Below are 25707 nucleotides of genomic sequence, written 5' to 3'. Positions count from 1 at the left end.
AGCTTGCCCTGGAGTCTCCAAGAATTATAGGTGAACCTCCAGCAACATTGCTACGAGCAACTTCCAGAAAAAAATCAGAGGCATTTAAAAAAAGATTGGGGTCATTGTTAATACATTTTCTTTTCTCATATATTAAAACATTTTGGAGTTGGGATAAAATGACCCAAACATAAGCGAGTGTGGTAACTAAGAACTTGTTTGCACTCTGATTGGCCCTGTGAAAGAGGGATGTTGCAGGATAGGCGTATTGAGAAACCTCCAGGAATATACTCGAGCAGAGTTGGCAACACTAGAGTGTCATTGGAAAGAGGAAGTGCTGGGCAAGTCTGACTGTAATCCTCGCAAGGTGATATTCCCAGAGTGAAGATGTTGGGAAAACCAATTCCCATTTACAGAAATCCTGATTAAAGCAAAGTTGTTGCCCTTTTTTTTCATGTTCAGAGTTCTGGGTGAAAGGTCAAGGATGGGATGCCGAAACCAGATCCAAAAGGGGAGGGGAAAGTAAATCAGTAAGTAATGAACTAAGCCTGGGTTTTAAAAGTCTGAGCTGGTAGGAAGGAGGAAGAGAAGACTTCCGCAGGTAAGGAGGTGTGAGGTCAAGTGAGTATGTTTTACTGAAGCCTGCCATGTGCTATCAGAGATCAATGGATTCTTGTTTGATTTGTTAAACCAGAAAGACTTCACATCAATTAAAACACAAATGAACAACCGATTGCTGAATTAGCTGATTTCAGTCGGACTGGGGGTGAATTAGTTCTGCATCGGTATCAACTCCCCCAGGCCAAGGAATAAATGGTCTGAGCACCCCTCCTCCCCTCCCCACCCCCTAATATTAGCCATTTGTCACTGTTGAGTCAGACGTGTTCCTTTCAGTCAAATAGGAACCCAGCTCTCGCTGCCTCTGCTCACACAGAAGAGATGGTGTGGTGGGGGAGGTACCAGAGGTGCTGCCAGTGGATCTCTGATAGCACATGACAGACTTTAGTATCTCTTTTAAGATGCCAACGTAATAAACTAACTCAAACTAACTTAGGGACAAAGTAAAAGGGGCAGCTCCCCAAAAGAAAGGGGGAACAGCCCGAACCAAAAACAAAGTCGAAAGGAAACTTAAAACGTCAAACCAAAAGGTGATTATCGGGGTCGATCATACACCCCAGCCCCTGCGGTGCCCAGCGGTCGCGGAAGGCGTCAACCGCGCCCATGGACACCACATGCTCCCTCTCCAGAGACACCTGGCCGCGAATGTAGCCGCGGTAGGTGACAGACTTCAGTAAAATGTACTCACTTGTATCCAGAAAAAGCCAGGAAGTGGCAATCCAGAGGACAAAAACGAAAGATTTCAAAAGTATAACACTTCCTAGAGGTTCAATATTGTCAGTATTATATCACAGAGGGGTGGATACTATCAGTAATATATCATACATGACCTACACTGTCTGTGTTATATTATGGAAGATGTATAATGCTGCATTAATCTATGGTTCAGGATAATGCTAACAGCCCGAGTTTGATTGCCATTGCGGCTGAGATAGGCTCAGCATCTGCCTCCTCACCCTGCCTCTTAGACTGGGAAGCAATGGCAAACTGCCACATGAAATAAACTACCAAGCAAACAGCTCAGGATGAAGCATCAGCAGACACTGAGTCAGGGACTTGCTTTTGGACAGAGCACACACACATGACATGACATGAAGCTGTTTGTAATGTTATGGAAGATTTCCATTTTCCAGCAGTGAAATCTTTAACTTTGATAAACAAACAAAAATACCTGATTTCATCAAAAAGGAAGCAGCATTCTCAGACACGTTCAGGGAAAAAGACATTCATACAGCAAAGGGCTGTAATCTAATTTCAAAATTCAATTGCTGCCTATAAAGCACTTTATAATGACATTATCTAAAAGCCCTTGCTGACTGACTTGTAAACAAGTGCCTGGTATCAGTTATATTAATTATGAATCTTGTATTGGGCTTTGCTTGCCATGAGTAGCAATGTGTTTAGCTTACACCGTGCAACTGCTATTTTATACCACTCCACTCATGCTCAGAATATTTGCTGGCCAACAACAGCTAAAACATATTCATCTGTTTCTATTTGTGGGCCCCTGCTGTGTACAAAATGATTGCTGGATTTCCTACATTGCAACAGTAACAGAGTCGATGCTAAGAGGCTGCTTCCCTGACTGGACAGTCTTGACCCAAAGGTCAGAATCCCAAAATAAGGGGTCAGTTTTGAATGAAACAGTTAAGGAGCACAGAAACTTAAAAGAATGGGATATGTGGCTTGGTGATACATTGGGAGATATCCTACATTGGGGCATATTTCGCCATTTGATCAATAGTCCTGGAGATTTCATTACATGGCCTCTTGCTTCCAACCACCCCGCCCTACATTCTTGCCATTGGCCACCCAACCCATCCATCCTTGTGGTGCACCATCTTCCCACACCAATCAGAAAGCAAATAAAAGTCTTCATTAATCATTAATTGAATGACTCTTGACTATGAAACAGCCTTTAATTTCCTCATCCCCTATATTTTCATAACTACTAAAGGTAGCTGTTCTAAGGAAATGAATAAAACACACTTTGTCTATTACTTCTCTGATTTTTCTCTTGGGTTTTTGTTCACATCAGTGTCCGGTCTTCAATACCTCGAAAGCCCAGACCGATCACGGAAGGCTGGCAAGACCCCCATCGTAGCCTTTTCACAATTCTCCGCTCAAGTCTCTGACACAGTCTCCAATGGTTGGATTGTGAAACTATTAGATCTAAAGGCTGACAAGTCCTCAGGACTGGATGGCCTGCAACCAATGATCTTAAAAGAAGTGACTCCAAAGATAATAGATACACTGGTTCTAACCTTCCAAAATTCCTTAGATTCTGGAAGGGTCCCAGTGGATTGGAAAAAAGCTAGTGAATTATCTTTATTCAAGAAAGGAGGGAGTCAGAAAGCAGGAAACTACAAGCCAGTTAGCCTAACATCCGTCATAGGGAAATTGCTAGAATCCGTTATCAAGGAAATTAAAGCAGGACACTTAGAAAATCATAATTTGATCAGGCAGATTCAACATGGCTTTGTGAAAGGGAAATCATGTTTAATTAATTAACAAGAGTTTTTTGAGTAAATAACAAGCAAGGTGGAGAAAAGGAACCTGTGGATGCGTGTCTTTGGATTTTCAAAAGACATAAAGTGTCACATTAAAGGTCACTACACAAGATAAGATTGCGCGGTATACGGGGTAACAAATGATCATGGGTAAAGGATTGATTAGCTAACAGGAGAATAGGAATAAATGGGTGTCTTTCAGATTGGCAAGCTATAACTAGTAGAATGCCACAAGGATCAGTGCTGGGGCCTCAACTATTTACAATCCACATCAATGATTTGGATGAAGGGAGTGAATGTACAGTAGCTAAACCGAGATAGGAAGGAGAGTAAGATGTCACGAGGATGCAGAGAATCAGGAAGGGAATATAAACAGGTTAATTGAGTGGGGAAAAATTTGACAGATGGATGCTGAAAACCTCCAACATCATCTGCGGTTGGGATTCTCTCATGTCGCTGAAGTGAATGGAGGTTTGGCTAGAATCCCAAATTCTCCATTCTCACTTTGGCAGGGTGGGCATGGATGAAATCGGAGAATCCCGCCCAGAGTATACTGTGGGAAATGTGAATTTGTCAATTTCAACAGGCAGAATAGAAAGCAGTATACTATTTAAATGCAGAGCAATTTCAGAACTCAGTGGTGCAGAGGGATCTGGGTGTCATGGTGCATGAATCACTAAAGAATAGTTAGAAGGTACAGCAAGTGATTAGGAAAGCAAACTGAATGTTGGTGTTTATTGCAAGGAATATAAAAGTAAGGAAGACCACAACACGATCAGCTATGATCTTTTCAATGGTGGAGCAGGTCTGAAAGGTTCAATAGCCTACTCCTGCTCCTGAGTCCTATGTTCTTATGTAAACTAGGCTTGTAGTCTGTGGAATATAAAGATTAAAGGCTGACTTAACTATGCTTTTTCAGCATTTTGATAGAAATTGATAGGATAGAAATATGTTCATGTTGCTGAGGGAATTCAGAACAAGGGGACATAACCGTAAAATCAGAGGTAGGCCTTTCAGGAGTGAAGTTAGGAAACACGTCTTCATATAAATGATGGATAGAACATGGAATGCTCTCCCACGAAAAGCATTAGAGGTCAGCTTAATTAATCATTTTAAATCCAGGATTGATGGGTTTGTGTTAGCCATGGGTACTAAGGAATATAAGCTAAGGTAGATGGATTTGGTATACTATCAGCCATTACCTCAGTGAATGCCAGAATGGGCTGAATGGCCACCTTCTGTTGCTTCCCCAGTAATTGTAGAGGGCTGGTAACCGAGTGAGAATCAGGGCTATGGCTAATTAAAAACTGTATTTGTGATGGATACACCTGATGACACACAGTGTTAACAGGGACAATTGCATAGCACTGGAACCATAGTACCTAGCAGATACAGTACAGCTTGAACAGGTTCCATATATGACAGTAGAATGACAGGAAAAATGGGGGAAGAAATCAACATTAAAATTGAGCATAAACTATGGGCTGCCCCAGAACTGACGGGTTCATTTTTTAATCCTTCAAATTAGTTGTTTCTTTTGCATGGAACACACAAGAAATCTTCATTGGTGCCTTAAATGTAAGGCAGTCACAAATAAACCCAATAAGGAGTTCAGGAGAAGATTTATTACTCAGAGAGTGGTTAAAATTTGAAACATTCATGGATGATGGATTTGCAGAAGGATCATCAAAAGGCACAGACTCAAGGGGCCGAATGGACTCTTTTTGTGCTGTGACCATTCTAGTTCAATGAGCAATTGAGGTAAATAGCATAATGTCTTTAAGGAGAAAGTATATGAACACATGAGGGGGAAAGGAATGGAAAGATATGTGACAACATGAGATGAAGAGGGGTGGGAGGAGACCTGAATGGAGCACAAGCACCAGCATAGATTATTTGGGCTGAATAGCCTGTTTCTGTGCTGTGTGTTCTGCCAATCTGTACAATATGTGGAAATATTCTCGCTATCTGATGGTGGTCCCACACTTCAGATATTCCCCTATCCTCTCAAATAAGCCCTTTCCAACATCTGTTGGGCAATACTCGTGGGGGCTGAGCAGAGCAGGGGCTGGGGGGTGTGATAGCACCATGGACTACAGATGGAGGAATCTCTGGTGGTTAAAACACTGATATGTAAATCTTCTTCTCAAATTTTTCTTTGTAAATCACCCGCCTGACAGTTCCTTGACCTCTGGCAGTCTCCTGTTTTTCTGGCTGTACGTTCTGAGACGGTCTCTGGCTGTCGGAGCTGCTGGCTGGCAGGGTTATTGGAAACAGCTGACACACTCCCGAGAGTAGGCCACAGTCACAAAACATACTATCCAGCTGTTTCGGACTCAACCCGTGAGCATTTCTCTCTCACGCTGCTGACTTGTCCCATCTATCTAATTACATTTGTTATGTAAATCTGGCTAACTCAAAGACAAGCTGCTATCTTCCCCTTGATAGGGTCACAGAGAGACAGGTAGGCCCTGGATACAGTCCATACATTAGTATCTGGGTTTTTAATAATAAGATTCTGCAGCCATGAAAACTCATAAATATTTTCAATGTGTCGCCCAGAGAAATATTTTCCAACCAGTTTTGAATACTCTCCTGACTGACCACCCACCCAGCAGCATAAACAGAAACTCGCTTAATACTCAGCTGTCCTGATCCAAATTCATGCCAAGTGCTAGTTGCCCATCACCCCTGTATTCACAAACCTACATTGACCCCCCAAACTGGAGACATCTTGATTTTAAATTTTGCCTCTTTGTGCTCACTTTTCCCCCTGGCAGCTGTGCCCCGAGTCAGAAGGTTGGACATTCAGGCATCGCCACAGAGCCTTCAGCACAAAATCTAAGCTGACAGTCCCAGTATAATACCAGGAGAATGCTGCGCTGTTGGAGCTGCTGTCATTCAGCTGAGATGACTTCTTATACTATTAACCTTAGATCCCCTCTCAGGTGAATGTAAAAGATCACAGGGCACAAATTCGAAGAACAGCAGGGTAGCCATCCCCAGTGATAAACCAAACAACTTCGGAGGCCAGAAATCTGAAATGTAAGTGCTGAAAGCATTCAGCAGGTCAGGCAGCATCTGTGTAGAGAGAAACAGGCCGGTATCTTCCAGCCATTCCCACCAGCGGGATCTTCCAGTCCCACCAAAGGCTGTGGAATTCCCTGGGGGTGGTGGGGTACATACAACGGGAAACTCCATTGACAGCGGCAGGACCAGAAGATTCCACCATGACCAGTGATGGACTGCCTCCACTATGGTGAAACACACTGCAGGGGACATGGAAAATTCCACACAGAGAGTTAACATTTCAGGTTGATACCTGTCCTGTTGCTAGTACAAGTAAATTGGGTCTATACTCTCATCAGTTTAGAGGAATGAAAAGTGATCTAATTGAAATATATAATATTCTGAGAAGGCTTGACGCTGAGAGGTTGTACCCACAGGTAGGGAATCTCAAACTAGGGGGGCATGGCCTCAGGATAAGGGATTGGCCAGTTAGGACTAGGATGGGAAGAAATTTCTTTACACAACATACTTCTGCTTGTACTCATACAAATAACACAAAACATTGGCATGCAGGTACAGCAAACAATTAGAAAGGCAACTGGCATGAGGCCTTTATTGCGAGAGACTGGAGCACAAAGTCTTGCTACAATTGTACAGGGCTTTGTTAAGACAGCACCTGGAGGACTGTGTGCAGTTTGCATTTCTGTAGGTAAGGAAGGATATATACTTGCATAGGAGGTGGTGCAGACAATGTTCACCAGATTGGTCCATGGGATGAGAACGTTGTCCTATGGTGAGAGGCTGAGTAAATTAGGCCTAAATTCTCTGGAGTTCAGAAGAATGAGAGGTGACCTCATTGAAACATTAAAAAATTCTGAGGGAGTTTGGTGGGCTTTCCGCTGACTGGGGAAATCCAGAACACGGGAGCACAGTTTCAGGAAAAGGCCTGAGATGAAGATAAATTTCTTCATTGACAGGGTTGTGAATTTTTGGAATTCTCTCCCCATAAGGTTGTGGATATGCCAAATATATTTAAAGACTGTGAGACAAATTTGTGGTATTTCAGAGAAGGAGGAGGTCAAACAGAGAAATGCGAGGGGGCGTTTAGGCTATTCTGCTATTCCTTATGTTCTAAAATACTTTCAAAAACTTGTTAAAAAATAACTCAATTTCTTTTCGTTCATTTTTTAAAAAGCGTTCTAAATTACTTTGCAAAGTTAAAATCAAACAAGTTGGGTGAGGCAGAAGGAATGATAAAAGCGCCTTCGCTTTCATTTCCCAGCCAAAGGCTCAAGTTTCACTTTAACTCATGAGCAAAGGCAACAACAGCGCGGAGGCTGCTGGGAGTTGTAGTTCTCCGGCTCCGAGTTTGCGCAGTCGCCAGAGGAAAGCTGAGGCGGAAATAACTACAACTCCCAGCGTGCAGCGGGCTAAGCAGTGGTTGTGACTTCGCTCTGGCTGCTGTTTTGTGACGGAGTCGGTGTCTCATCAAATAAAACCTTTGCAGCTTTTGAAATAAATTAAAATAAAACCTGGGCCTGCGGCAGAAAAGTTTGTATTTTTTTAATGTTTTCCCCCTCCCTTTTTTTAAAGTTTTAATTGAACTTTTAGCTTCATGATGTGTAAGTGCGTAGCTGGTGTTAAAGATTCTCCCTTTTTACTTTCAGTTTTTAATCCTGGTGTCACTCAGCTCTGTTTAGAAGTCTTTACTCCGGTAAGTTTTGTTACGAAGACTTTATTCTCTGGGTGATATTGTTACTGATGATAACTTTGTGTATAATATTGGGAAGCAGGTAAAATATGAACTTTGAATCTATCGTAGCCCAGGTACAGCTGTGATTTGGGTTTCTTTTTTTTAAAAAAAAATGGAAGACCAGTTTATGATAAGTTCCAACTTGTTGTTAAAAGTTGTTAAATTTGAAAATGTTCTATTTTTGCTTCATTCCCATAGTAAGGTGTTGGCTGATTACTGGGGCTACAGTTTCATTGCTTACAGATCTCTGGTTCCCAGTTAATTGGGTCTCTCCTGATGGTTTTACTTTAATGGGGTTTGGAGTACAAGATTACAGGGCCACGCTTGGAGAACTCTGTGCCATTTTGCTCTGCATGCCTTAGGAAGGGTGTACTTGTCTTCGAGGGAGTGCAACGCATGTTGATTAGACTGGCTCCTGGGATGAGGGACTGGATTTGTTTCCCAGGAGTTTGAAAGAGTGAGAGGTGATATTGAAACATGTAAAATTCGATGGAACTTGACTCGCCCGATGCTGGAAGGATGTTTTCCCTGACTATGGAATCTACAACACAGTTCATAATGTCAGAATAAGGAGTTGGCCATTTTGGCATGTGGGTTAACCCACAGCACATGGACTGCAGCGATTCAAGAAGGCAGCTCACCACCACCTTCTCAAGGGCAACTAGGAATGGGCAACAAATGCTGGCCAGCTGGTGACACCCATGTATCACAAATTAATAAAAAGAAGGACTGTGTTAAAATGGCCACAGGATTGTCAATAGATCTCCCCGTAGGCTTCATAGAGCATGAGCTCTATATAATATCATAGAGCATGAGCTCTAATAAGCAAGTGGAGGCTCGCCCAATAAGGAAGGGACAGCAGGGGCTTTAAAACAGCTGGCTGCACTCAGGTGGGCAGTCGCAGGACTCTGGGCCTTGACCTGTACACTGTAACCACAGGAATGATTCTTTATATACATTGTAAATAAAGAGTATTGGTGACATAAGACTCGCCTTGATGAGATTATCACATTGGTGACAAGGAGTAAAATGAGTTTCTTTCGTCCTACTGGACAACCTTTACTGTCGAGACAAGTAGTTCTCTGGTAAGAAGAATGCTTCTGATTGGTAAACTTGACCTGAGTTGCAAGCATAGAAGACTGGGCCCAATACGCGAAGTGTATGTGTTTTGTTTTTGGCTAACAATATTGAGGGGAACAAGAAACAGAGAGTAATCCTGTTCACGGCATGTGGGTCCTGACCTTCAGCCTGACCTACCTGGATGCCTCTTACTCCAAAAACCATTAATGAATTGGTCGGCTTGGTTAAAGGCTATTATAACCATAAACCTTCCATAATACTCCCAGTGATACCGTTTTAACACAGCAGGGCAAACCACTGGGGAATCTGTCACTGAAATTCTGACTAGGCTATGAAAATTGGCAGAGCACTGTGAATTCAGGCCACCTCTTTCCCCATACAATGATGAGTGGAAGTTCAGCTGACTTCTGCCTGTAAGTCACTGTGGTGCCCTTTATCAGTAATGATTTCCCCCGTGTAGGTGGTTAGCCTGGCCTTTGTATCTTCTTGCAATTAAATTGCATCTCCATGACAAAGGTTGCCCCCATATGGTGGAGTTGTTAGTAAATGGTCACATATTAAGCATGGAAGTGGACATGGGGACTGCGGTCTCTGTTATCAGGGAGCAGATTTATTTATGATTACCTCCAAGCTGGTATACAGCTCCTGAGCTTAGAAGCCGTATGAGGAGAGATTGGTTCCGACACGTCAGACTGAACTGGCTGGAAATCTTCAGACTGGGCATGGGGGACTGTACAAAATCATCAATAAATAGCCTGAAGTTTTCCAGGAAAGACTTGGAAAAATAAGAAGAGCTAAGATGTATGTCAACCCCAGTGTTACATCTTAGTATTTTAGAGCGAGTCCAGTTCCATACTCACTATTGGAAAAAGTAGTCGGAACTGGAATGCCTGGAAAAGCTGGGCATAATAAGGCCGTACATTTCACAGAGTGGGCCACAACTGTTATTCCTGTCCTTGAGCCAGATAAGTCGGAGACTATAAGCTTACTGTCAACTGGATTTCTAAACTTTACAGATACCCCATGCCACAGATTGAAGACCAGTACATCAGGTTAACTGGTGGTCAAGCATTCTCTAAGGTGAATATGATCCATGCATATCTTCAACTTGAATTAGACGAACATTCCTGGAAGTACGTGACAATAGGCGCAAAGGTTAATACGAGTATACTCACCTTCAGAGTCTTGACTGCAGGCCCCATTTTTCAACGGGTCATGGGGAACATAATCCAAGGATTACCTCAGGTAGTGGTATACCTGGACAGTGTCTTGGTCACAGAAACTAAGGAACACCGGGCAGCACGGTGGCACAGTGCCAGGGACCTGGGTTCGATTCCCGGCTTGGGTCACTGTCTGTGTGGAGTTTGCATGTTCTCCCCGTGTTTGTGTGGGTTTCCTCCGAGTGCTCCGGTCATCCCCCACACTCCAAAGATGTGCGGGTTAGGTGGATTGACCATGCTAAATTGCCCCTGAGTGATAGGGGAACTAGCTAGGGTAAATGCATGAGGTTATGGCAGTGGTTCCCAAAGGGTGCGGCGCGCCACACTGGTGCGGTGAGAGAGGATGGCAAGTGTGGTGGGAAGATTCAAGGACAATCAAAGAAACATTTAAACATGGATGGATATTTTTCCAAAGTGAGAGCAAGAGCATCAAGTGATGCTGAGGACGATCCGAGTCCACGTTGTGATCCAGAATCGCCATTCGAACAGAGTGCTGAAGAAGAGTCGTTTAATTCTACACCAGTAGCAGGCCCAAGTAAACTTCCAAAAAAGAAAGTTTGTCGACAATATATGGATAGCTACCTGAGTCTCGGTTTCACATGGACTGGAGATGAAAACGTACCTCGGCCTATGTGTTTGATCTGTGGTGAGAAGCTTTCCAATTCCAATATGGTCCCAAGCAAGATGAAAAGACATCTGTTGTCAAAACATGGAAATCTGGCAAACAAGGATGTTCAATATTTTGAAAGGCTTTTGGAACAGCAGAAATGCCAATGATCATATTTTGAAAAACAAATGACAGTCTCAGATAAGATGCAGATTGTATCTTACCAAGTGGCTGAATTGATTGCTCAACAGACAAAACCACATACAATAGCTGAAAAATTGATTCAGCCTGCCTGCAGCTTGATTGTGAAAACTTTGTTTGGTGATGATGCTGAGCAAGAAGTTATGGAAATTCCTTTGTCTGATGATACAATTCGCAGAAGAATAGTTGATATGTCAGCTAATATTGAGAAGCGTGTTTCCGAAAGTATGAAGAATTCTAAATTTGCCATTCAAGTTGATGAATCGACCAACATTAGTGGAAAAGCACAGTTGCTTGCCTATATCAGATCCATTCACAATGACGAAATAATCTCACAGTTTCTATTTTGCAAGGAACTTGAAAAACATACCAGAGGACAAGATATTTTCCAAACCTTGTCTGAGTATTTGGAAAAAGTTGAGATTTCATGGGATTCTTGTATTGGAATTTGTACGGTTGGAGCATGATGGGGAATGTGAGCGGCTTGGCGGCACTCATCAAACAGAAAAATCCAGATGTAATATCAACTCACTGTTTTTTACACAGAGAGGCATTAATCACCAAGACCCTTGTAATTGATTTGAAGTTGGTTCTGGATCAGACTGTGCGCATTGTGAACTTCATCAAAGCAAAACCACTAAAGGCGCGGTTATTTGCTCAACTCTGCAAAGACATGGAATCAAAACATCAATGCCTAATTCTGCACTCGGAGGTTCGCTGGATGTCCCGCGGAAAAGTTTTAAATCGGTGTTGGAACTGAAGAACGAATTAAGAGAATTTTTGGAACAAGAAAGGAACCCATTGTACCACTAACTGGATGACAATGACTGGTGTGCAAAGCTGGCATAGAACATAGAACAGTACAGCACAGAACAGGCCCTTCGGCCCACGATGTTGTGCCGAGCTTTATCTGAAACCAAGATCAAGCTATCCCACTCCCTATCATCCTGGTGTGCTCCATGTGCCTATCCAATAACCGCTTAAATGTTTCTAAAGTGTCTGACTCCACTATCACTGCAGGCAGTCCATTCCACACCCCAACCACTCTCTGCGTAAAGAACCTACCTCTGATATCCGTCCTGTATCTCCCACCACGAACCCTATAGTTATGCCCCCTTGTAATAGCTCCATCCACCCGAGGAAATAGTCTTTGATATTCTACTGGAGATGAAAACGTACCTCGGCCTATGTGTTTGATCTGAGCATATTTGGCCGATATCTTTTCCCAGTTGAATGTGCTCAATGCCAGTATGCAAGGCCGCGATGACAATATCCTCATAACTACAGACAAACTAACTGCATTCAAAAAAAAGGTTTCAGCTCTGGCTCGGAAGAGCGATGCAACCTAACCTCAATGTTCCCACTGGTAAAATGTTTTAAAACGAGCAATGAATTGTACGGCCTCATACAGGAACATCTTGCAACACTGGTAGAAAAGATTGATCATTACTTCCCATCGTTGTCTACAGCAAAATTCGACTGGGTTAGAGGCCCCTTTGCGAATTCCAGCTGTTCAGGTCATTGAATGAGGAGGAGGAAATGGCCTGCAGTTCAAGTGATCGCACCTTGAAAATGAAACACGGAAGTATGCCACTGGACTCTTTTTGGATATACAACCAGAAACAGTATCCACGCATCTCTTCAAGAGCATTAGCTAATCTTCTACAGTTCTCCACGACATATTGTTGTGAACAGGGATTTTCAGCTCTGACAAATATCAAAGACCCGAAAAGTGAAAGGCTTCTTTGTGTTGATGAGGAGATGAGAGTTTGTTTGTCTCAAATTAGACCTAATATAAATGAGATTACCTGACAAAAACAAGCTCACACCTCTCATTGAGTTTGTATACTTACTTAAGGTTACATATGTAAGAGGCTCATCAATAAGTATATTTTAGGAATGAATCATGTTTTTATGTAGCTGCATTGTTTTATACTTTCAGGATGTCCCATGATATTATGAAGTAGTTGTGTTCTATGTTATGAATCAAGCTCTGCGAAGAGTTTTTTTTTTGTTTTTGAATGTATTTCTTGTCAATAAAAAATTCGGTGTGGCGCGAGCAAATTTTTATTCCGAAAGTGCGGCCCAGTGAAAAAGGTTTGGCAACCACTGGGTTATGGGGACAAGGACCTTGGTGGGATTGTGGTTGGTGCATACTCGATGGGCCGAATGGCCTGCTTCTGCACTGTAGGAATCTATGAATCTATGAACATGAGCACCTAGCAAACCTGGAAGAGGTCTTACAGGTCAGGCTACACCTGAAAAGGGAAAATGTGTCTTCCAAGCAAATGCAGTGACCTATTTGTGCTGTTGGGTTGATGGCAAGGGCCTTCATCTGATGGAGGATAAGGTAAGGGCTGTTAAGGAGACCTGGACAATGTGTTGGGGCAATTCTCAGGGGTCAGTCAATGCCTGAACAGGGAAATTTTGCCTTCCTACTCCAAGGAACCCCACGGAAATGAAATCCTTCCTGGGGTTGGTGAATTATTACGGGAAATGTATTCCAGATTTGCCTTCCTTACTGGTCCTCTTGCATATACTACCTCGGAAACATCAAAGGTGGTCTTGTGGGGGCGCTGCAGCTGGAGGCTTTCAGCAGTATTAAACAGAAACTTTTGTCCTCTAATTTATTGGCCCATTTTGACCCCAAAAGGACCTCATCCTGACATGCGCGCCTTCCTTTATGCGATTGGGGTGGTACTGGCATACCACTAGAAAGATGGAACTGAGAAGTCTACTGCGTACGCATCTAGGACTCTCTTGGATGCTAAACAGAGGTATTCCCAGATCAGGAAAGAGGGGTTGGTAATAAGTCTGCAGTAGACGCTTTACCATATTCACTGGTCATAAACCATTGCTGGGATTTTTAAAAGAAGACGAGGCAATACCCTCCATTGCCTCCAACCGGACACAGTGTTGGCCCTTGTTACTGGCTGCTTATGAATACCTCCTAGAGCAGCTCCCTGAGATCCAGATAGCTAATGTCGGGGCACTGAGTCATCTGCCCTTACCCACAAGCCCTCAATTATCCTTTTCTTTGGACACCTTGCAGGTGTCTGCAAGGCAAATCAAGACCTGGGCGTAAAAAGACCAAGTCCCATCTAAATTAAGATATTATGTGGGGGTTTCAGGGGACAGCCCTCGGATTAAATGAGACCTTGCCTGAAGAAAGACGAGTTCAGTGTTGGGATTCCCACGTAGTTGCCCCTTGCCCAGGGCGATGTCTGAGTGTAATGGATTTATGCTCTGGCCAGCCTGGAATTTTGAAGATGAAAATTGTAGCCAGGAGCTATGTATGGTGGCCGGTCTTGATGCAGACATTACCAACTTGGTCAGGCAATGTGAGTTAAGCCAAAAACTCCTCCCATCAGCCTCCCTACATCTATGGAAATGGTTTGGAAGGCCCAGTGTGCGAGTGCATGTGGGTTCACTAGATCTTTTTCTGGGTTAAATTATCTTAATTATGGTCGATGTGCACTCCAAATGATTGAAGCTACATCATATGAGCTTCGCTTCATGCTACCATTGAGAAACTATGACAAGGTTTCTGCACGCATGGGATACCTGAAGTACTGGTTTGTGGCAATGGCACTGCCTTTACTGGCACCGAGTGTCAGACCTTGATACTTTCCAAAGGAATCAAACATATTAGGACAGCACCCAATCACCCATCGTCGAATGGGTTGGATGAACAACGGATGCAGACTTTTAAGCTTGGCATGAAGAAGCAACCCGCAGCATCCATAGAGAACAGACTGGTGTGATTTTGATTTGATTTATTATTGTCACATGTATTAGTATACAGTGAAAAGTATTGTTTCTTCGCACTATACAGACAGAGCATACCGTTCATAGAGAAGGAAAGGAGAGAGTGCAGAATGTAGTGTTACAGTCATAGCTAGGGTGTTGAGAAAGATCAACTTAATGTAAGGTAAGTCCATTCAAATGTTCGATGGCAGCAGGGAAGAAGCTGTTCTTGAAACGGTTAGTACGTGTCCTCAGACTTTTGTATCTTTTTCCCAATGGAAGAAGGTGGAAGAAAGAATGTCTGGGGTGCGTGGGGTCCTTAATTATGCTGGCTGCTTTACTGAGGTAGTGGGAAGTGTAGACAGTGTCAATGGATGGGAGCTTGGTTTGCGTGATGGACTGGGCTTCATTCACAACCCTTTGTAGTTTCTTGCGGTCTTGGTCAGGAGCCAGATTGGATGAGAAACTCCTTCATTCAAAGGGTTGCAAATCTTTTGAATTATCGAGGTCAGAGAGGCATGCATGCTCAGTATTTTCAAGATGAAGATCATTAGATTTTTGAATCCCAGAGAATGCAGGGATTTGGGGCAGGTGGAGTTGAGGTAGAAGACCAGCTATGACCTTGAAATGCAGGACAGGCTCAAAGGGCCAAATAGCCTTTTCTTGTTTTGCATGTTGTGTCAATGTCCAGCCATTTATTACACTCCACCATTTCAGCCAAGGTGGACCAAGGAATTGATTAAGAAGGAGAAAATAGAATATGAGAGTACTGTAAAAGTTTCTATTGGTTTGTGAAGAGAAAGAAAATGCTGAAGACAAAGGTAGGTCCCATACAGTCAGAAACAGGAGAATTTATAATAGGGAAACAAAGAATTGGCTGACCAACTAAATAGATACTTCGGTTCTGTCTTCACAAAGGAGGACACAAATAACATACCATAAATGTTGGGGAATATCGGGTTTAGTGAGCAGGATGAACTGAAGCAAATCCATATTAGTAGAGAAATAGTGTTGGGGAAATTGATGGGATTGAAGGTGGATAAATCCCCAGGGCCTGCTAATCTACATCCCAGAGTACTTAAGAAAGTGACCCAAGAAATAGTGGATGCATTGATGGTCATCTTCCAAGATTCTATAGACTCTGGAACAGTCCCTGATGATTGGAAGGTAGCAAATGTAACCCCACTATTTAAAAAATGTAGTAGAGAGAAAATAGGGAATTATAGACCAGTCAGCCTGAAGTCAGTAGTGGGGAAAGCTTTAGAGTCCATTAGCAAAGATTGTATAGCAGAGCACATGGTAACCAGTGTTAGAATCAGACAGAGTCAGCAAGGATATATAAATGGGAAATCATGCTTGACAAATACACTGGAATTCTTCAAGGATGTAATAAGTAAACTTGATGAGGGGGAGCCAGTGGATATGGTTTATTCAGACTTTCAGAAGGCATTCAACAAAGCCTCAAGTAAGAGATTGGTGTGTAAAATTAAAGCGCATGGGATTGGGGTAGTGTATTGAGATGGATAGAAAACTGGTTGGCAGCTAGGAAACAAAGAGTAGGAATAAATGGGTCATTTTCCAAATGGCAGGCAGTAACTAGTGGGATACTGCAGGGATCGATGCTGTGATCCCAGTTATTCACAATGTATATTAATGATTTAGATGAGGGAACTAAATATAATATCTCGAAATAAGATGGGTGAGAGGGTGGGCTGTGAGGAGCAGATGTTTCAGTGGGGCAAGCTGAGTGAGTGGCCATATGCATGGCAGATTCAATATAACGTGGATAAATGTGAGGTTATCCACTTTGTTAGAAAAAGAGAAGACAGATTATTATTTGGCTACAAATTATGAGAGGGAAATTTTCAACGAGAGCTGGGTGTCCTTGTACACCAGTCACTGAAGGTAAGCATGCAGGTACAGCAGGCGATAAAGAAGGCAAATGGTATGTTGGCCTTCATAGCGAGAGGATCAAGTACAGGAGCAGGGATGTCTTGCTGCAATTATACAGGGCCTTGGTGAGGCCACACCCGGAATATTGTGTGCAGTTTTGGTCTCCTTTTCTGAGGCAGGATGTTCTTGCTCTTGAGGGAGTGCAGAGAAGGTTTTACCAGATTGATTCCTGGGATGGCAGAACTGATGTATGAGGAGAAATTGAGTTGATTTGGATTATGTTCATTGGAGTTTAGAAGAATGAGGAGGGGGGGATCTCATAGAAACCCATAAAATTCTAATAGGACTAGACATGGTAGATGCAGGAAGGATGTGCCCGATGTTGGGGGTTCCAGGGGTCATAATCTAAGGATACGAGGTAAACCTTTTAGGACTGAGATGAGAAGAAATTTCTTCACCCAGAGAGCGGTAACGTTGTGCAATTTGCTACTACAGAAAGTAGTTGAGGCCAAAACATTGTATGTTTTCAAGGAGTTAGATATAGCGCTTGGGGTGAAGGGAATCAAAGGGTTTGGAGGGGAAGGCAGGATCAGGTATTGAATAGGATGATCAGACGTGATCATAATCAACGATAGAACATGCTCAGAGGGCTGAATGGCCTACTCCTGCTCCTATTTTCTTTGATCCTTTGACCTTTGCCCCTCCCTATCTCTATAAACGTCTCCAGCCCTTCAACCCTCCAAGATCTCTGCAATCCTCAAATTCTGGGCCTTGCTCTTCCCAACATCTATCGCTCTGCTATTGGCAGTTGTCCCTTCAGCCACTTATTCCTTAAACTCTGGAAATCTCTCCCTTCAATGTCTCCACATCTCTTTCCTCCTTTCAGATGCTCCTTAAAATGTCTTTGGTAATTTGTCCTAATATTTTCTTCTGTGGCTTGGTGTCAGTTCTTTTTTTACACCTTCCAATGATGCATCATGGGGCATTTTACTATGTCAATGGTGCTATAACAATGCAAGTTTTTGTTAAATGAAAATTTACTCAGTAAAATTTGGAATTGCTGACATGATTGTGATCATAATTAATAGTTATTAGGATACTCGTGTGAACTTTGCCCCAGAACAATTAGTCATTCATGCTATGTGCGGTTCCCCATTTTTATATCAGAATTGAAATTAATCCTGTTGAATTATTGCATTTACTACTTTCTTCTTTTATCTGACCTCACATCCCCTCCGAATCCTCAATCAGGTTAGCATCTGACTAACTACAGAAATATTCCATTTCACACTTTAATTTCATTAATAGCTCACAATATTTCTGTGTTAGTTTATAGATGCAAATTACTTTGCAAGCGAGAGGGTATAAACACCAAGGCCTGTGTACTGTCTATTACAGGTGCTGATTTTCAAAGCATTGTATCAGAACGTTGTATGGAACCAACTTAAGAACTTTCCACAAGTTAGAATCTTAGAAGGAGGCCATTTGGCCCATTGAGCCTGCACCAACAACAATCCCACCCAGGCCCTATCCCCTGACGCCACGTATTTAATCTGCTAGTCCCCCTGACACTAAGGGGCAATCTAGATTGGCCAATCCACCTAAACCACACATCTTTGGACTGTGGGAGGAAACCGGAGCATCCGGAGGAAACCCATGCAGACACGGGGAGAATGTGCAAACTCCAGACAGACAGCGGCCCAAGGCCAGAATTGAACCCGGTTCTGTGGCGCTGTGAGGCAGCAGTGCTAACCACTGTGCCGTCCCTGCAATTAAATTTAAAATTTGTTTTATTGTACACAATCACTGGATTTTTCTTGGTGTTTCAGAGGGAGTATCCTGGGACTGTGAGGCAGCAGTGCCACTGTGCCACCATGCTGCCCTATTTTTTTTTGTGTTATTTTTGTGTCCCGCTCCCAACCACAGAATCCTGCCACCTGTCCAAGGAAGTAGTAACGTACTGTCAATAAACATTATTTTTTCTGTATTCCTTCAGGCTGAGCACCATGAATGAAAACCAAGAAGAACCACAGACCGAAACCTCATCACTGTATTCCAGCACCTTCGCCCAGGTTATCTTCGTCAATGTGGAAAAGGTCTACATGACGGACGTTCCTGTGAAATGCAACTACACACTTACCCCCAGGATCATTGCCCATACAAAGGACTGGATTGGAATTTTTAAGGTAGGTTTTGTTCTCGGACGATCAAGCTCATTATTTTGTGCTTTTCAATGAAAAATACGCAGGATGTTGGGATACTCCCTCTGAAACACCAAGAAAAATCCAGTGATTGTGTACAATAAAACAAATTTTAAATTTAATTGCAGGGACGGCACAGTGGCACAATGGTTATCACTGCTGCCTCACAGTGCCAGCGAACCAGCCTTGGGTCACTGTCTGTGTGGAGTTTGCACATTCTCCCCGTGTCTGCGTGGGTTTCCTCCGGATGCTCCGGTTCCCTCCCACAGTCCAAAGATGTGCAGGTTAGGTTGATTGGCCATGCCAAATTGCCCCTTAATATCAGGAAATTAGGAGGGTAAATATATGGGGTTAGGTTACGGGGATAGGACCTGGGTGGGATTGCTGTCGGTGCAGGCTCGATGGGCCAAATGGCCACCTCCTGCACTGTCGATTCTATGATGTGGATATCCACAACTAGAATTTATTGTCCATCCTCTATTGCCTTGAGAAAGTGATGGGCTGCTTTCTATTTGATTTATTCACCAGAGAGCAATGGTCCTTTTTATAAATGGGCAGAATGATGAAATGCAAATCCCAAAACACCAGTAAAATATTTTTGAACCCTACATAAAAATTTCAAAACAGCATCTCTGTTTACTAAGTAGTTGGTTTTAAACTTTCTTCCCAAAGACATACTGCCTCAAAATCCTGAAACACGTGTGGAAATGTCATTTTGTTTTCGTTCTTTCATGGGATAACAAGTCCAGCATTTGTTGCCCATTCATAATTGCCCTTAAGAAGGTGGTGATGAGCTTTCTTGAACTGCTGCAATCCAGGTGGTGCAGGAACACTCACTGCTGTTAGGAAGGAAGTTCCAGGATGTTAAGTAAAGGAATGGCGAAACAATTCCAAGTCAGAATGGTGTGCGGCTTGGAGGGGCACTTGCAGTTTTAACTTCCAAAAAGCCATATCAGCAACACCCATGAAACTAATGTGACAGAAAAAAAGATTTTTATTAAAATAACGAGTACACAGAAATTAATGACTGGACTGAAATCTGATGATCTGGTAGAACTCATGGATCTCCTTGCAAAACTCCAAGGGTCTTATTTATCTCACTGAGGCAAGCGTTCTCCCTGTGCTTTTTTAAAATAATGCCATGGGATCTTCTGCATTCACTAGACAATCTTTGGTCTATTACCTCATCTGAAAGATGGCAACTCTGACTGTGCAGAACTTTGTGCCATACTGAACTGTCAGCCAGGATTATGTATTTGAGTCCATTTGAACCATTTGTCTTCTGCCTCGGGAGGTGAGAGTGCTACCACCTGAGTGGCAAGTAGTTACATACTACAAAATTAGCTTACTCAGTGCATTTTCCCCCTCAACCTCATTTTCTTTCCTCAACACACTTCCTAGATTTTCTAAAAGAATGCTAACACGTTATTGTAATTGAGTTACTGGCAGCTTTAGAACAATTCGAGCATCTTGGTTATTGATTCATATTGGCGTACAGTTCAACATCCAGTGGCTGATCTCCAGCACTTCACCCAAGCAGCCAGTGCTTGTGTATGATTGAGGTCAGACAGTGTAAACAGGCTCTGTTGCCTCTGAGAGACTTCACGGCCAATCTCCGTCCCGTCTTTCAATTCTACACTTCCCAAGAGGAGAAATTGGCTAGTAATCAAAGATGTAAAAAATCTCAGCTGCTTTCTCGCCTCCGCATCAATTGTACAATTCCTCCCTACTGTAGCTCGTGTTGATATCAGCTCACCATTGCTACACCTGATATTGAACATTCTATTGCTGAGTCCCATCGAATTGACTTTCTGTGTTGCCACCGAGGGATGAGTGATTCAGGTAACCAAATAGTTCTGATAAATTCACAGTGGCTCCAACACAATAACCAAGACTGAGCTTTTCAGAGCAAGAATGGCCCAATGGTTTGAAACACTTGAGCCAAAATTCATAAAGGTCTCACCAGATATTGTCGGGAATGAAAGATAACCCTTTTCAAGTTCCCACTGCTCAGAAGGAACATTGAACCCCCAAATTAATTTGTTACAAAACATTGTTTTGTCCAAGTAAGCTAATTTCATAGCGAAAAATAGAAGTGTACTTCACACCAAACAATACTTTTTCTCAGTCTGTTACATTTCCTAGACTTGGAATTTTTTCCAATTACAGCAACCAACATTTCCAAACATTTTTTAATATTAGGGAAGGAGTCTTGCAAAGCTCGCAGCAATCTGTTCTAAATATAAAGCAACCTAACCTTGGTTAGGTTCTAGTCTGTGACTCATTGTGGCATTCCTTTCCAATGGAAGTATCTCCAGTACTTGGATGTAGTCTGTAACTTACTTCTTCGTCTCTAATATTTGTCGCAAGAATATGCGTAAAATACGACACAGTCAAAAATGATTACTTCTGGAATTATGGGATCTATCTATCCATTTTTCAGCCTGCAGTACATTTGTTTTGTAATGTTTGGATGTAATTAGGAGGCTCGTAAAATCCCAACAGAGAATCCCATTCTGTGAGCCACGCCCGTCCCGATTCCAGAGCAGGCTTGGCGGTAAAATTCCAGCACAGAACTCTGCAACTGTTACTTGAAATATAGCCTATCTGCACATTATCCATTCTGTGTATCTTTTATCAACCTCCACTTTGTAAACCTAGTTTGACTCTCTCTCCCCCTCCCTCTCTATCATATATCCATTGCCAATATCTTGCTCAGCATCTATCTATCATGTCACCAACGTCTGTCTGTATATCATCTACCTTTTCATATTTACCTTGAGTGTGTAAGCTAGGCTGTAATAAGGGAGTGCAGTATTGTCAGAGGAGCCACCTTTCAGATGAAATATTAAACCAAGGCACTGAATATTTTACAGTCAGTGATGTACTTTGGAAGTGTAGTCACTATTGCAACATATAAAACACAGCAGCGCATTCAGAGCACAGAGCAAAGTCCACAAACATCAATGCGATCATCACCAGATAATCTGTTGGTGAGGTAGGACAATCCTCTCTGAACTGCTGCCCACCCCTCCTGCCTCTTCTACATCCAATGTTCTGATGTGGTAACAAATGGATGTTTTCTGCGAATAATTGCCTTTACCAATAAACCTTTGCATTCTTCTTTCCTTTTCCCAGATGCATTTTGACAACTGGTTGCAGTGAGATCATTTTAACACCATGTTTCATTTATTCAAGGTTGGTTGGAACACAGCTCGTGATTATCACACTTTTGTTTGGGCCCCGCTCCCCAAGGAGGACAACCAGGTGGAGCGACAGCAGCAAGTGACGTTTGAAGGTAACTTTCTTGCAGCAGAGAACTTTGAGCTGGCTGGGTGTTTACAGCAATCTTGCAACTTCCTTTTATGGCCACCGGCTTTTGATTTCCAGATTTTTAAAACTGAATTCAGGTTCTCAAACCGTCCATGGTGAGGTTTGAACTTGTGTTACTGGATCATAAGTTTAAGTCACAATTACTGAATCATTACAGTGCAGTAGGAGGCCATTTGGCCCATTGTATCCACACTGGCTCTCCAAATGGACAGATTACATAGTGCCACTTTCCAGCCTGTGTGTTTTATTACTGACTCTCTTACATTCAATGACTTATGCACATATACACCTAAATCCCTCTGCTCCTACATCCCGCTTTAGGGATGCACTCTTTATTTTATACTGTCTTTCCATGTACTTCCGACCAACATGAATCACTTCACATTTCACTGCATTTAATTCATCTGCTACGTGTGTGTCCATTCCACCAACTTGTCTGTTTCCTTTTGAGGTCCTGTACCACCTTCCTCATAGTTCACAATGCTTCCAGGTCTCCTATTATCTGCAAGTGCCCTGTACACCAAGAACTCATCAGTATACATTGGGGAAAGCAACACTGACCCCCGGGGAACTCCTTTACTAACCTCTCTTCAGCTCAAAAAACATCCATTAACCACTACATTCTGTTTCCTGCCACTTAGCCAAATCTGTATCCATGTTGCTCCTTCCCTTTTATTCCATGAGCTATGAATTTGCTCGTAAGTCTGTTGTGCTGCACTATATTGAATGCCTTTGGAAGTCCATGTACACCACATCCACAGCATTGCCCTCATCAATCCTCTTCAAAAAGCTCCTGCAAATTAGTTAAGCAGAATTTTCCCTTAAGAAATCTGTGCTGGCTTTCCTTAACACTCATTTGTCCATGTGACGATTATCTTTGTCCTGAATTATTGTTTCCAGAGGTTTCTGCACACTGGCCTAATTCTCCAGTCCTTTGGCATCCCCTCTGAGACTAAGGAAGAATAATATATTATAACCAATGCCTCTGCAGTTTCCACACTCTCTTCCCTCCATATCCTTGGGTACATCTCATCCTGTCCCAGAGCCTTATCAACTTTTAGTACATGCAGCCTATCCAATACCACCACTGTAACAATGTTAATCCCTTCTAGTAGCTGAATTACCTCTTTTGATTTGATTTGATATTGTGACATGTATTAACATACAGTGAAAAGTATTTTTTCTTGCGCGCTATACAAAGCATACCCTCATGGAGGAGGAAAGGAGAGAGTGCAGAATGTAGTGTTACAGTCATAGCTAGGGTGTAGAGAAAGATCAATTTAATGCGTGGTAGGTCCGTTCAAAAGTCTGATGGCAGCAGGGAAGAAGCTGTTCTTGAGTCAGTTGGTACATAACCTCAGATTTTTGTATCTTTTTCCGATGGAAGAAAGTGGAAGAGAGCATATCTGGGGTGCATAGGGTCCTTAATTATGCTGACTGCTTTTCTGAGGCAGCGGGAAGTGTAGACAGAGTCAATGGATGGGAGGCTGGTTTGTGTGATGGACTGGGCTTCGTTCACGATCTTTTGTAGCTTCTTGCGGTCTTGGACAGAGCAGAAGCCATACCAAGCTGTGATACAACCAGAAAGAATGCTTTCCATGGTGCATAGAAATCATAGAAACCCTACAGTGCAGAAGGAGGCCATTCGGCCCATCGAGTCTGCACCGACCACAATCCCACCCAGGCCCTACCCCCACATATTTTACCCGCTAATCCCTCTAACCTACACATCCCAGGACTCTAAGGGGCAAATTTTTTTTTAACCTGGCCAATCAACCTAACCCGCACATCTTTGGACTGTGGGAGGAAACCGGAGCACCCGGAGGAAACCCACACAGACACGAGGAGAATGTGCAAACTCCACACAGACAGTGACCCGAGCCGGGAATCGAACCCGGGACCCTGGAGCTGTGAAGCAGCAGTGCTAACCACTGTGCTACCGTGCCGCCCATCTGTAAACGTTGGTGGGAGTCGTAGCGGACATGCCAAATTTCCTTAGTCTTCTGAGAAATTGGAGGCGTTGGTGGGCTTCCTTAACTATAGTGTCGGCATGCGGGAACCAGGACAGGTTGTTGGTGATCTGGACACCTAAAAACTTGAAACTCGATCATTTCTTCTTTGTCCCCAATGATGTAGACAGGGGCATGTTCTGCACTACGCTTCCTGAAGTCGATGACTATCTCCTTCATTTTGTTGACTTTGAGGGAGAGATTATTGTTGTTGCACCAGTTCACCAGATTCTCTCTCTCTTTCCTGTAGTCTGTCTCGTCATTGTTTGAGATCCGACCCACTGCAGTGGTGTCATCAGCAAACTTGAAAATCGAGTTGGAGGGGAATTTGGCCGCACAGTCATAAGTCTATAAGGAGTATAGTAAGGGGCTGAGGACACAGCCTTGGGGGGCACCAGTGTTGAGGATGATCGTGTTGTTGCCTATCATTACTGATTGCGGTCTGTGTGTTAAGAAGTTCAGGATCTAGTCGCAGAGGGAGGAGCTGAGCCCCAGGCCGCGGAGTTTAGAGATGAGTTTCATAGGAATAATGGTGTTGAAGGCTGAGCTGTAGTCTATAAATAGGAGTCTGACATAGGTGTCTTTATTATCTAGGTGTTCCAGAGTTGAGTGCAGGGCCAGGGAGATGGCGTCTGCTGTGTTGTGGCAGTAGGTGAACTATAGTGGGTCCAGGCAATCTGGGAGGCCAGAATTGATTCATGCCATGATTAATCTTTCGAAGCACTTCATAATGAGAAATGTCAAAGCCACCGGACGATAGTCATTAAGGCATGCTGCCTGGCTTTTCTTTGGTACCAGGATGATGGTTGCCTTCTTGAAGCAGATAGGGACCTCGGATTGTTTTAAAGAGAGGTTGAAGATGTCTGTGAATACTCCCGCCAGCTGATCCGCACAGGATCTGCGTGCACATTCGGAGTACCCCATCCGGGCCATTCGCTTTCCGTGGGTTGACCTTCAAGAAGACTGCTCTGACATCTGCAATGGTGACCTCAAATACAGGTTCATCTGAGGCTTCTGGGGTGGAGGACGTGCTCTCGCTGATCTGTTGCTCAAAACGGGCATAGAATGCACTGGGCTCGTCAGAGAGGGGTGCATTGGTGCCAGCGATTTTACATGCCTTAATCCTGTAGCCTGTTATGTCTTGCAGACCTTGCCATAGTCGGTGGGGGTCCATGTGGCTAGCCTGGGATTCTAGCTTGGTCCAGTACTGTCTTTTGGCATTTTGATGGATCTCCTTGGATCATATCTGGCTTTCTTGTATAGGTCAGGGTCGCCTAATTTGAACACATCAGACCTGGACTTCAGCAAGCAGTGGATATCCCTGTTCATCCATGGTTTCCGGTCTTCTTTCACCATGGCCAGGATACCAGCTTCTTCCTTTGTAAAGACAGAGTAAAGTATTTAGTATCTTGGCTGTGATCCCTGCCTCTGTGTAAATCTGGTTTTTGGTCTCTAGTTGCCCCATCACTCCCCACGTCCACCATTTTACTATTTATGTGCCTATAGAAGATTTTGAGATTCCCATTTATGTTGGCTGCCAGTCTCTT

At 43.2% G+C, this 25707-nt stretch overlaps 1 protein-coding gene across 3 annotated transcripts in view; it reads left to right on the top strand.

Annotated features, from left to right (window-relative positions):
* Positions 1-292: 292 nt before the first annotated feature.
* The window catches only part of LOC144500773 (uncharacterized), a 77168-nt gene continuing 51753 nt past the window's right edge, over positions 293-25707 (top strand). For 2 of the 3 annotated variants that reach the window (XM_078224207.1, XM_078224211.1), the window contains exons 1-4: positions 7522-7667; positions 7784-7830; positions 18614-18803; positions 22017-22116. In XM_078224207.1, coding sequence (XP_078080333.1) covers positions 18624-18803; positions 22017-22116 — 280 coding nt within the window. In that variant the 5' untranslated portion in view covers positions 7522-7667; positions 7784-7830; positions 18614-18623. Of the gene's footprint in view, positions 581-7521; positions 7668-7783; positions 7831-18613; positions 18804-22016; positions 22117-25707 lie in introns of those variants that run through there. The other variant, XM_078224210.1, reaches the window with a different exon arrangement.

The sequence above is a fragment of the Mustelus asterias genome, chromosome 11 (assembly GCF_964213995.1).
Source record: "Mustelus asterias chromosome 11, sMusAst1.hap1.1, whole genome shotgun sequence".
Lineage (NCBI taxonomy): Eukaryota > Metazoa > Chordata > Chondrichthyes > Carcharhiniformes > Triakidae > Mustelus > Mustelus asterias.
Note: the sequence above shows the minus strand (reverse complement) of the source record. Positions and strands in the feature narration are given on the sequence as shown.